At 34.7% G+C, this 12,904-nt stretch overlaps 1 protein-coding gene across 2 annotated transcripts in view; it reads right to left on the bottom strand.

The window, feature by feature from the left end:
• Window positions 1–12,904, bottom strand: part of ITFG1 (integrin alpha FG-GAP repeat containing 1) — a 92,856-nt gene that overhangs the window by 15,298 nt on the left and 64,654 nt on the right. For both annotated transcript variants that reach the window (XR_775483.1, XM_010585048.1), the window contains exons 11-14: window positions 11,979–12,129; window positions 11,389–11,497; window positions 7,482–7,525; window positions 5,494–5,572 (exon numbers count right to left, since the gene is read on the bottom strand). Coding sequence is in view for 1 of the 2 variants with exons in the window: in XM_010585048.1 (XP_010583350.1) it covers window positions 5,494–5,572; window positions 7,482–7,525; window positions 11,389–11,497; window positions 11,979–12,129 (383 nt within the window). In the remaining variant the exon portion in view is untranslated. The remainder of the gene's footprint in view (window positions 1–5,493; window positions 5,573–7,481; window positions 7,526–11,388; window positions 11,498–11,978; window positions 12,130–12,904) is intronic.

Below are 12,904 nucleotides of genomic sequence, written 5' to 3'. Positions count from 1 at the left end.
CTGGAAATTCAGATATAGAGCTGAAAATCCAGGCTGACATTCATACTTAACTATGGGTTCTCCTTAAAAATAACATATGCAAAAGAAACGGGGAGTGGAAAAGGCAGATCACAGGGAATGGATGAGAAAGCATGATTTAAATTTGAGTTTGCATACTTCTCCCAGATTTACACCTGGACCTGATCTGATCTCAAGCATAAAATTCTTTAAATATTTGAAGAAGCTGTTGCAATTAAATTTCCTCTCAGAGAGAGAAGGTCTGTGGAGATATTAACTGCAGATGTAAGACCCAGTACTTCTCCACTCTAATGCTCATTTTGGCAATTGCTATTCCTTGTAGCTAATTTAGCAGTATTTCTTGTTGGAAGATTACAAGTGAATTGAGCAATGTGAAAGTAAAAGCACAGAATATGCACTAATTATTATTCTGCTATCTTTTAACAACATCCTGGAATGTTAATAGGAGAGAGAATAATTCTAACAATGTTTAAAAAAAACCGCTTGTAATTATGCAAATTTCTTGTAGTTAAGGCTTGGCAGATCAAAGAACCTTAAAATGAATTAGATAAGGACAGCTGTATGTGCCTTTTTATTTTACTCTTTGCATGAATATTGCATACATGAAAGATACCATAATTCAGAACTAAAGACCTGCAGAATTAGGAAGATCAGAAGCAGAATGGTGGACATTTCTTTGAGTACTATATGATTTACTTTAGCCCAGCGCTGGAAGGATAACTTAAAGTGACTGGATAGTTTGGTTTCAGCAGTCCAGCCAATAACCATTCTCCTGCTAAGACCAGTGGTAAAGACAACAAATAGCATCAGCTGACTTGGGGGGCAAGGGGGAGGAATGGTGAGCATTGTTTTTATTAGAAAAAGAACTATGTTGTTACTCATGTTACTTCTTGGGAAAGAGATGAATTATTTTAAAAATATGATTACAAAATATCAGATTATCTCATTATTGCTTTCATATAATTAAAAGCTTCAGATATGGATTGTTCCATAATATTATATAAGGCATGCAAATAAGTTGATGAAAATTATTTTTAAAATGGTATATTGATGCCATACTTTTAAAAGCTTAATGTGGAAAAGATGTTTTGTAGGTTTATATGTGGCCTAAAAATGCCATGTGGGTTTGGTAGTGCCTACCAGTACACATATATAGAAGTGTTGCTTGAGGTATTTCTTGACAGTCAAATAGAATACAATTCTGATGTAACAGACTGTTTTTCAAGATAATAACCTGTAGGCCAGTAATTCTAGTTAGAACATTTACTTTATTTTACCAGTAGGACTTGTAAAAGAAGAAAGTTTAGCTAGACACTTAATATAATAGCTTCAGAAAACGTGACTTAGGTTCTTGCAGGAATTATACAGACTCAAAAAAATCTATTAACATATTACAGTTGAGAAACTGATCAAAGACAGTATTAGAAAATTCCATGTAGCAATACTGCTAGGGTCATAATGCACTTGGAATTCATTACTGTTATTTCATAATGCCAAAACAGAAAAGGAATTCATCATGATTGGACTCTGTTAGGTTTTTATTATTGTAAATACAGTAGCAGTGAAGATGAATGGTACTATAGCAGTATTAAATCATATTTGATAGCTGTTTCTTAAAGTAAATTGCAAAAACATTGCATTTCTAAAAGCACTGCCCCCCCCCAAAAAAACCCAAACCCACAAACAACCAAACCCTAAAAATAACGTTTAAGAAAAATGTATTTGTTTTTGTTCTTGGAAGAGAGAACCAGGAAAAAAAATTAAGAAAACGATACATGAAATAGCTTAAAATTTGGACCTAGCTTTATTCCCCACAGATATAAGGAATTTGTAAGCTATGTGCATTTTTCCATGACACAGAAGTCTGTAGGTGGAAGAACATCTTTATTTTGCCACTAGGTTATTTTATAAGCTTGCTTAAGTAGTAAGTGCCAAAGGGTCAAACATACACAAAACAACCCCATCTAAACTTGTATTTTCTCAAAGTGGGGTTTAGAATCAGTTTACACTGCTGTGAATTAACCTTTTAATAGATATTCTGCACTCAAGATCCCACAAATCCATTATGTTGTTATCTTCTGATTAAAATTATGTCAATTTATAAAAATAAAATTTACTTTAAAAAGCAGCATGTAATACATCAGATATGCCAAGTTTCAGTCCTCTACAGTTACTATTTATGACATCCCAAATATAAAATATTTTTAAGAATCTAATAATATAGATTCTGCTAACTGTTAGACATGATTTTTTAAGTGCATTGTATGAGTTCACTTAGAACATCAGATTTCTGAGATTGTGTTCATTACAAATAAGTTGCAAGAGTTAAAGACTTCCCTGACTACATGAACATTTAACCTAAATGAGTATAAGTAGATCTAAGCAAAGGTTATGTTGGTTTTTTGATTTATAGCCATTTTATAGCACTTCCCTAAGGAAGAAAAAAGGGTTGGTTTCACGATTTTACTAATGTGTTTCTTTTCTTAGGCAAAACCCATCTTTTTTGTTACTTAGACAAACAGTTATGCATCAGTACTCCTGATTCTCTGATAATAAGACTGTGCATAAGTATCTATTCACAAGTCATAGGGCCAAAGGAACTATGAATCTGTGTTTTCATTAAGTTAGCTAATATTCATACAAGTGCACCAAATTTAGGCAGGCCTGCATTAAGTCCCAGTGAGCCTGAAGGAATAAATACATTACACTACTTTAAACCCACCTATTCCTTCATTTAGATGCATGTTCACCCAATGAATGCACTCAACTAACTTTCAGTGGCAGGCTGGAAAGAAATTTTGTAATATAGAAATTATAGTAATTTCCAGTAACTCTGACAGCAGCTCTCAGGAAGAAGCTTTATCAATAGGTCCATATTCCGAGAAGATAGGCCCAAAGAACACAGGGGCAGTGATGAACTGCAAGTAGCTTAGTTAACAGCATAGGGAGGGATTAGTGAACTCCAATCTTTATTACGTAAGTTTGTAAAAGTAAAAGAGTTTTTACTCTTTTCTAAGATAGGAAGTGCATTCCAAACTGTTTATACTTCTGTTGTTTTGAAAAACAAGTACTCATATATCTTTTAAAAAAACGAATAGGTACAACAAAATTGCTTGTATTTTAACAGTGTATGTCTTAGTGGTATCCTATCAGAAACTCAACTCTAAAGCCAATATGCAACATGGAAGCAAAAAGAGGACAAAACCCCAAGATATCTGGTCATCAAGAAGAACAGAACAGAAAAGGCACTCCAATGTGGATTTAAGTAATATGGATAACACAGTAGGAATCTCTAGAAATCCGTCCTGAGGCAAAATACCTTCAAAAACAGGACAGAAGCTGTGAAACTAAGGATGTCTGTATTTGTATGAATATGAATCCCGCATGTCTTTGCAAGAAGCCCTACTTCCTGTATAGAACCTGCAGTGTCTTTTAGCCTCATCTTCTATTTCCCCATAAACCCTCCACAGTACACTAAACTTTTTTCTGCTATGCTCCATCGTTACTGCTTGGGCAAGAACATTTCAGGCTATGGCTAATTGCAACTGCACGCATGCTGACCATATGGCCAGCCTAAGGACAAAACCAGACCAAATAATTGTTGATCTGTAACTAAAGTCTTTTCCTCATATGGAATTCTATCTTCTACTGAACTACTGATTTTTACAGAACTGGTAAGAGTTTTATTTGAGGCATGTATGCTCCAGTTAAAATTGGCTTAAGTAAGCTAGTGGATTCAAAAGTTATTAGGGACCACAACTAACCAAAAAGACAGCATACTGAAGTAGGTTTCCCATCCACAGTAATCCAAGGCTTTTGAGGGACAAGGAGTAAGATCCTGTGTAGGCCTTTACCAGTATTTTCTGATATGGTTAACAAGATAGGCTGTACTGTGACTTGGCTCTGACAAAGCTTGCAATCCTTCATCTTGGTAATTGGCAACAATGAGATCTGCCAGTTGTTACCCAACCAGAACTGGCTGCCTAAGGGCATGGGTCGGATAGTCTAACAGAGTGTAACTAAAAACCTCTAAACTCATCATGGGGTTTTAAGTGTTTCGAACTAAATATGTAAGCTCTTTTTAAATTTAGCTTATGAAGAAAACCTTCAGAGCAATGAAACTGAGTATACAACTAACAGGATGATTAGTTTGTTAAAATGAGTTTGTGCAACAATTAGAAAGAATACTCTGCATTTTCATGTTAGCATTAATTATTAGTTTAATTAAAATGTAGACTAATACTTTCAAAGCTTTCAAACCCATATCTAAGCATGTACGAATACAGAAGTGCTACAGAATACCAGGATACATTTATTGCAGCTATCTGGCTCATATTTCAGGACATCTTTCTCTATTTTTTTAGGGTGGAATTGACAGTCCTGAGCACAGTATTCAAGGTTAGAGCATTATCACTGATCTAGGGCCTTAACATGTCAGCATTTTTTCCCCTTTAAATTAGTGTTATACTATGGGAAACTTTTTTTTTTAATCTGAGTTTAATTTGAAATAAAACTTGAGTGACAGATGCAGATGACTGCCACCACTGGGATGGAGTCAGAATGGCTCAACTTATAGACGTGCATACTCTGATCATGTTTTTACTTGTGAGTTTGGATTTTCTGCCTAAGCAAAAAGTGAGTCCATTATGGTCATAACATTAACAGTCATAAGTTAGACTAATAGACCACTTAGTACAGTCACCTGTGTCTTGTAGGAGCCACTAGTACAGGATATTCTAACATTAGGCACTGCTTGGACTGTGGCCTAATGGATTATTCTTTTTTTTGTCTACTTTGTTTTTGGACTCATGTAAACTGTGGCATCTGCAACATCTCATGCAATTAAACCTCTAGTTAAGCTACAAGTTGCATGAAGCACTGCTTTTTTCCATTTATTTTGACCCTGTTACCTAATGATCCTTTGAGAACTTGTAGTTCTTCTAGTATGTGAAAGGATGCAGCCATTCCCTCTCTATCTTCCTCATGATTTTATAGATGCCTGTTAGCCTGCCAGATGTCGTGAACAACTCCAGAAAAATACATCCTGTTTTTACTGAATATTATGTTGATCCTTCTTCATGTGGCTACAAGATTCTATTCAGGTATTTCAAAGCCACTGTTGTTTCTTAATATATAATTGCTAAGGAAACGGTAGAAAAAGTAAATCATTAGAAGCTTATGCTGTTTCACAAACTGATGATATTGTACCCAATGATTTTTCAGACTGGGCCAGATATAGCCAACTGTTCAAACACAATTTGCATGGGACAGAAGAAAAGAAAAAAGAGTGCAGCTACAATGTTTGTAATAAATATGCAATCTGTAAAGAAAGAAGAGAAAGGTAGGGGTCTTTGGCCTTGTAAACTGAAGACACTATTCAAAACCAGTCCCACTTCCTTTCCAACTTGTTAGGTTGCTGAGAAGTATATACAGACAGACCATGCCATGTGTATTCTCATTGTGGGGTTATCTTACCTGACCCATTTTTCAGGTATCCATTTGCATCTACAGTAGTGTACATGATGTAAGGACCAGGCTGATTAACACCAAAAGGCTACAAGGCGGGGGGAAAAGCACACAAAATTTTAGGAACAGACAAAGCTATATTAATAAAACAGTAAACCAAAGAAAAATGTTTCTAGATTAATGATTTCCTTTTGGTATGGATAATTTAAAAATCTTGCAACCTTTTTGGTCATAGCATTATGTGGAAATTGATTTTAAAAATAAAGCTAATTGGTTGCCTAAGTGATGTTTAGCTACTCACGAAGAAAACAATACTATTCAGTCCTCTGGCAAAAGGTTTAATGTTTCCTTGGAAGTTACAAGCAAAATAAAAACATAAAAATTCAAAGTTCTGAAAAAGCAGAACTCATTTGATATTGTCTGAGAGAATGCACTATCTTGATGGTCCTTCTGAATTGAGAAATACTACAGAAATTCAAAATTTTGTTATCATTATTTAGTGGTGTTTTATTTAATTCATGTAAGTGGTTGAGTAGTTACTTGTTGAGTACCAATATGTATTTTAAGCAAATTCTCTTGGGGGAGAAAATGTACTTAAACATCAAAGTACAGTTATGGGGGAAAAAGTTAAATTAAAAAAAAAATTAAAATAAAAAAAAAAAAAAAAAAAAATTCAAAGCGACTTGTGGATTACCAAAGGATGAACTGTAATAAATGCACCTAAGAAGGGGGGAGAACAATTATCCACTATGGTGGGGAAGGGAGAGGAGGGGGGACAACTGTAAGAACAGATTTTAAAGAAAATTTTCCTTTTTTTTTTAGTGCTGAATTCAAGCTGATATTAGGGCACCAAATCCAGTAAAGATCTTTCAAATGAGTTGCAGAAAGAACACTAAAAGAAGAGATGATGACAAATTTCACACCATGCCTCAAAAAATTATAAGTTCTAAACCATAAGAATAACTGATGAGAGATGGGATCAAAGCCTGAAAAATAATAGATGATTAGAATGAAGAGTAAGGAGACCACAAAGATGATGATAATGCAGGTCTACGAAAGATGAGTAAATAAGGTGAAAATCTGATTTATTTATTTTTTTTTGTGCTAAGAAGCTGTATTTTGGCATAATGTACTTTATGTTACTTTCTGACAGAGAACTTCTATTACAGTGGAGGCAATGATCTTGATAATGATACATTCACCAACATCTGTTGGGAGGATTTGCTTTTTAAACCCTCTCTTTAGTTTTGTAATTAAGCTAATAATACTATCAACTCCCCTTATTATTTTATATCAGAAATTAAACCCTATGTCTTCAAATATGCTTGAAGAAAAAGTTGGTCCCATTTGAAGCAGTTTTTATACTTTCAAGTCAAAACTAAATTTCATATTTTTGCAGAGCTAAAGCGCTAATGCTAGCTTTGATTCCTCTAAGTTCTTTTAGGCCAACTTTCACATGAACATTGCTAAACAATTTGCTAATTGAAAGTTTGGTGGGTGAGTTTCAGGGTCTCTGGAGATGATTAAAATAATTGAAATAAATCAGCACATGTGTATGTAGCTATCTGCAGAATCATGAAAATGAAGTATATTACCTTCCCTTCTCTCCTTCATTGTACCCACGTACTGTATTTTAGTCCAGAAGTGGCTATATGGCTGTATCTGTCCCATAATCAGTTTTGCCTGGCCTTTCTGGCTGCCCAGAACAAGACTTGGCCCACTACACAGTTTGGGCATCCAGCTGTATTACACAAATTTTTCTTATATCTGGTATATCCCAGCCTCTGTGATGCTGGGTAACAAAGCTCACTGCAGAATCAGTCAACTGATTTCATCTCTGAGCAGGCAGCTGGCAAAATGCAGAAGTTGGCCAGTCATAACTTGGATTATGCATTCTTCCAGTCAAAAACTGTCTTAATATGTGGAGAGGTTTTGGTATAATTAGACCTTACCTTACTTTTAGCTAAATAGTAATGCAAAGTTATAGTTACACTTACTGTTATTTTCCGCGGACAGTCATTAGAACAGAGGCCACTGAGAACTGCAAAAAACAAAAAGTGAGCTTGTAGTTTTTATGTTAACAAGCCATCTTACAAGCACTACTTCTGAACTCTGTTAAAGTATAGTAATAGTGTCATGTATCCATTAAAACACAAAAAAAAGTCTTCTATATGACTTACGTTAATGTATAAAAAAAAATCCCTAATCTGCTTGAAGCATACTTCTTTGCATAAATTAATCAGCTAGTCACTGTTTTATCATACCTCACTGGTTAACCAGCTTCAAAAGGAGATATATGTCAGTTAAAAAATTCCAAATTAAAACATTTTAAAAATAGTGGACTGTACATTTTATTCATTGTTCTTAATTTCTAACCTTTTAAAAATATTGGCAGAGATTCAGCTTTACTGTTTTAACTGGTAAAAAGGTAGGTAAAGAAAGGCCTTTCCTTCTATACAAAGGATAGTTTTACAACTTGATTTAAAGCAATTCACAAAAGCTGTAACAAACAAAAATCCCATTACCTATATATTATATGAATTCAAAAGTATTATAAGCAGATGTGTATAATGCTACTTAATATCTAAAGCCTGTGACAGTTGTTCAATTGCTTGTTTAAAACTGTTAGTTTTAAAAATCAGTTAAATTAGAGAAATATTATAAACAATTATAATCACCTAAATGACGGACAATGAAAGCCATCTGTTCTATAACCTAGAATATCCTGTCACATTGAGTATTAGAACATCAGTACTAAAATGTCTTTAAAACAAACAACAAAACACGCACACAAAAATAATCTAAGGTGTCATTCTGATGCAAAATTCAGACTTCAAACAACAACAGTTTGGTTGAGCAGCAGCCCAGTAATGGCTATGAGCAGGGAAGAGGATACAAACCAGGCAGTATCGAAGTCAAGTAAAAGCATAACTTCTCCATGAATTACAGTATCTTGAAGCAAGCGTTGCAGACAGTGAAAATTAAGATTTGGACCAGATGTGAGGGCACATCATCCTAACCACCAGGAGTTTTTTAAAGCATTTTCTGTCTGCTTTAAGGCTCCATAGATTTCAGTGTACAAAACGTTTGGGCACAGTGAAATACTAAAAAGGTGCACATAAAATGTTCATAATGTAATAGTCTGATTAGAAATTATGCCCTACTGGAGTCAGAAATGGCACTGTTCTAGTGAAGGAACATTTCTGATATTTTGTGTGCAAATATTAACAACTGTCATGATTCCCAAGTTATTGTTCTTTGCATGTGATATAGAAATGTTGAAATTTCCAAATACAGAATAATCTAATATTTTTATACAGTCAAAAAAAAAATTATCTGGACAAGTAAGATGAAGGTGTGGCAAAGCAGAATTTGAAGACTATGTATCTACAAATAGACTTTTTAAGCTATAAGCTTATTTTACGTTATACATAGGCATGTAAGTGGAACCAACTCTTCCCATTTTGACGCAAAACGTCACACTGCAATTTGCTGTTCAATTTCTTTACTGGAACAAATAATGTGACAAAGTACATTTGACATTAGTTATAATGAGCAAAACTGTTCTCACTGTCCATACGATGAATAAGCGAACACAATGCATTTATTGATATACTAACTCGCACAAAGCATGTTTTGTTAGAAATACTCTCCCCTATATCACAGTAAAATATTTTTAGACCACTCACTAATTCCCATTTCCTGGGATTTCTATGCAAAAATACTCACACCCTAAAAGGGTGCTAAAAAAAGGCTTGGTCCAATTTTTAAGATAGAGTTACACAGAGGGAATTAAAAAGCACGTTGCAAATTATTCCTTTCCCCATTAATATATCACACAATTATAATTCTAATATGGATTTGTGAAGAGGATTTTCTGCATGCTTGTGTGAATTACACCACCCATACACAGTATTATTTAAAAGAAGGCTTCCACCAACATGACAAATCATTATGGGGTATTATGATGAGAATAAAGCTCAGGCTAAGGAGAAAGCAATAAATGCATTAGCCCGCAGCAGCAGCTATAGTTCTGTTTATCTTATGGCATGCAGAATGTGTGCTTTTGAAGGATTAGATGCATTTAAATAACATGAAGGCAAATACAGTTTTTGAAGGTGAAGCTCTAGTTGTTCCTGTTTAGCTTTGTCCCCATAAGCTCACGTACAGCCTCATTTTTTACATGTTCTCAAAAGATCAGGGAAGACAGACAAGCAATGAGCTCAAAGCTCAATACCTTTGCAGTCAAAGAACATGGTAGGGCATGCAATTTGAAAACCTAATTACTCTCAATTACAAATATCATAATCTAACTCTAGCCTTTTAAACCAAGTCTCTAATTAAATCACACACCCTTGCCATGTTCATTGCCATTCCATGCTTTTATGGTTAAGATGCGTTTTGTGCCACATGGTGCTTTTAGGCTGAAAACACCAAACTGACTCACACACGGAAACAAACTGGCTCTCAGAACAGATCATGTGGCATAAGCAAAATATATACCATGCCAGTCGTCACTGAAATGAAACCAGCCCATTTTGCACTAGATTCTGCATCATTTCCAGATGATATAGAAAAGACCTCCAGTAAAGTAGGCTTGATATGACAAAGGTACAGCAAAAAAAGACAAAAGTCCCTGCTGGAAAGAAAATACTGCAACCACTCAAGGCACAGATGAAAATAAGTGTACTTGGCTATTGTTTCTTGCCCAGGTTTCTGAAAATAGGCAAGATAAAAAGGCAGTCATTGTGGACAAACAAAGCATGTTCCTTCAAGTCAATATTGCTGTTAATTTCTTCTGTTTTCCTTCTCTCTCACTGTGGCATATATATTTATATGTGCAAGGATAATTACATTTTTCCTCAAATTAGTGACTTATGAGCTAATATTCCTCCAAATTTTAAAGAGCATCACACATTTAAAAAAAAATTATCTAAGTTGAATGATAGATATGTGTAGATCTAATGCCATTTTTATATTGACAACATTATGTTATGTGAAAAGGTAGGTGAAGGTATTGTACAAAAGCTTCACAAAAGGGGCCTCGTAAGTTCAGCTAGCCCAACCCTTTCCCTCAAAAACAATTAATTAAATATACTACACAATTTCTTAATCTAGTTGTCAGGACCTCTAATGTTGGTAACTCTGCAGTGTTTCCAGGAATTTATGTTAGTACTTCACAAGCTGTCATTTAGGAAATTATTCTTACTATTTACTCTTTGTAGTCTGTTACTTTATGCTGTGTCCTGCATGGACAAACAGAAAACACTTCCCCCATTGTTATGCATCATTATGGATTGAAGACATGGATCTTCCTTACATTTGTCTTCTAGGCTGAATAACTTGGTTCCAAGTGCTTTTTCCCTGCAGATCATATTTTCAGACACTTGATAATTCTTGTTTTTCCTTCAGAAGCCACCTGAGAAATGAGTTTTTAAAGACCTAGTATCTGTCTTTAGAATTTTGCTAGGATGCAGAAGGAAAGGTCCAGGATGAAAGGAAAGATTTAGCCTGCCTCTATTTAACAAGCGAAATAAGACATGCATTCTTGTAAGAAACATACACACTCAAAAGATGATGAACACTTATTTAAAGGTCACTGCGGTCAACATTGATATTAAAAACTGCTAAAGTGTTGAAAATAGTGGGCAGAATTACTTTGAATTTTAATAAGTACACTAAAACAAAAACAAGAAAAAAACCTCTTGAAATGAAACAAAACCAACTCATCCAAGTTCAGATTCTGCAACAAGAGATTTCTGCAGTTGCTAATATTTTCCACACTGCATTTTTTCTAGAATTATTATATGCAGAGCATTACCATAATGTTATCATATACAAGGCTCAAATATTCACATTCCTCTCAATGTCCCATTTTGACTTGATTATACAGTAAGAACTCACCAATAACTTTAACAAAATAGGCATCTGCTTCAAAGTTATTTTTTAATGTATGGATAGCAAAATCCTTGTTGGAGTAGCCTTTGCTTAGCACAATGATATCCAAGATTCCCTAGAGGGGGAAAAAAAAGTTTACGTTAGAATGCTGATTTACTCTAGGTAACGTCTAAATTTAGCAAACAAATTCCCTTGGAGATACAAAGAAAAAAAATACAATGCGTGCACCAAAATTTACACCTTCACTACTAATTTTATATCTTTCAAATCTTATTAATCTATGGCAATTTAGGACAGAGTGATCCATCCACAGCTAACCAGGACAATGCATGTGGCCTGTGGCTTCCTTCTTGTCACCAAAGAGGGCAGCTCAAATGGAGCATATTGAAGGTCAGCAAACTTTTAGGCAGTGATGGGCTGCTGCTATCTGCTCACCTTCCAGGGAGCATCCCAGGAGTGAATTTCCCAGGCTGAAGGCACTGCCTGCCACGTGCTGTAAAGCCAACATTTCTACAAAGCAGTCTGCCAATGGCACAAAGACAGATACAGCAACGCAGAAAGAGATGCTGTTTGCTGTAGTAAAGAGTTGAACTTACATCTTCATATATGTCAAAGAAGGTTGCTACCACTGCATCCTTGATTTGATTCAGATCCGAGAGCTCCCAAAAAACTTTAAACATGCGACGTACACTCTTGCAGCTTACATTATTACATGGGACATTTTCTAGTAAAAATGCTTGTTGATTGCTGTAAAACATACACGTATATATATATAGAAAACAACTTAATTGCTATAAACAGTCTAAATAATAGACATTACAAAAACATAGTAATCAAATAATTTAAGTCTGCTGAAGTTAAATATAATAAAAACAAAGCTAGCAGCCACTGGATACTTTAAAATCCATAAGCATTTATGTTAACTTTACAGACAGAATTACAACCATTATGTCATGCCTGACTTAAACCAATGAATACACTAAATAAGTTGGTCCAAATCAGCAGCAATTATTTCATTAACCATCCACTCAAAAAACTGAACATATTCTTACTTTATTCTGAAACACGTACAAGTGCACTTATCTGCCATTTTCCTTAACCCCTCCACAGTCCTTCAGCTTAAACACTACTTTAAAAGTTTCCATGCTTTTTCATTATTTCTTGACAACCTCTTCCCACCCCAGCTCCATTAATAAATTTTCTTACACATTGCATGATGTTTTAAACAAATTTAAGATTAAACCAAATCCCTATTGGTATGTTTTCCATTGTTCAAAGCAAAATATAAAACACAACCCCCAACCTACTAGCACAGTAAAAATAAGACAAGACAAACCAAATTGGACATTTGCTGACATATAACAAATATAGACAGAAAGGTAGGCTGCAATACTGAAACAAGAAACAAACCAACCAACCAGAGTACCAGGGAGATAGCAAAATCTCCCTTCTAAAGAATTTAGCTAATACACACCCATTGGTCAGTGGGAGATGTAAGGTTCATATGTGCATGCTGATGTCT

The sequence above is a fragment of the Haliaeetus leucocephalus genome, unplaced genomic scaffold, assembly GCF_000737465.1.
Source record: "Haliaeetus leucocephalus isolate CR32 unplaced genomic scaffold, Haliaeetus_leucocephalus-4.0 Scaffold92, whole genome shotgun sequence".
Classification (NCBI taxonomy): domain Eukaryota; kingdom Metazoa; phylum Chordata; class Aves; order Accipitriformes; family Accipitridae; genus Haliaeetus; species Haliaeetus leucocephalus.
This window is presented reverse-complemented; position numbering and strand designations above follow the sequence as displayed.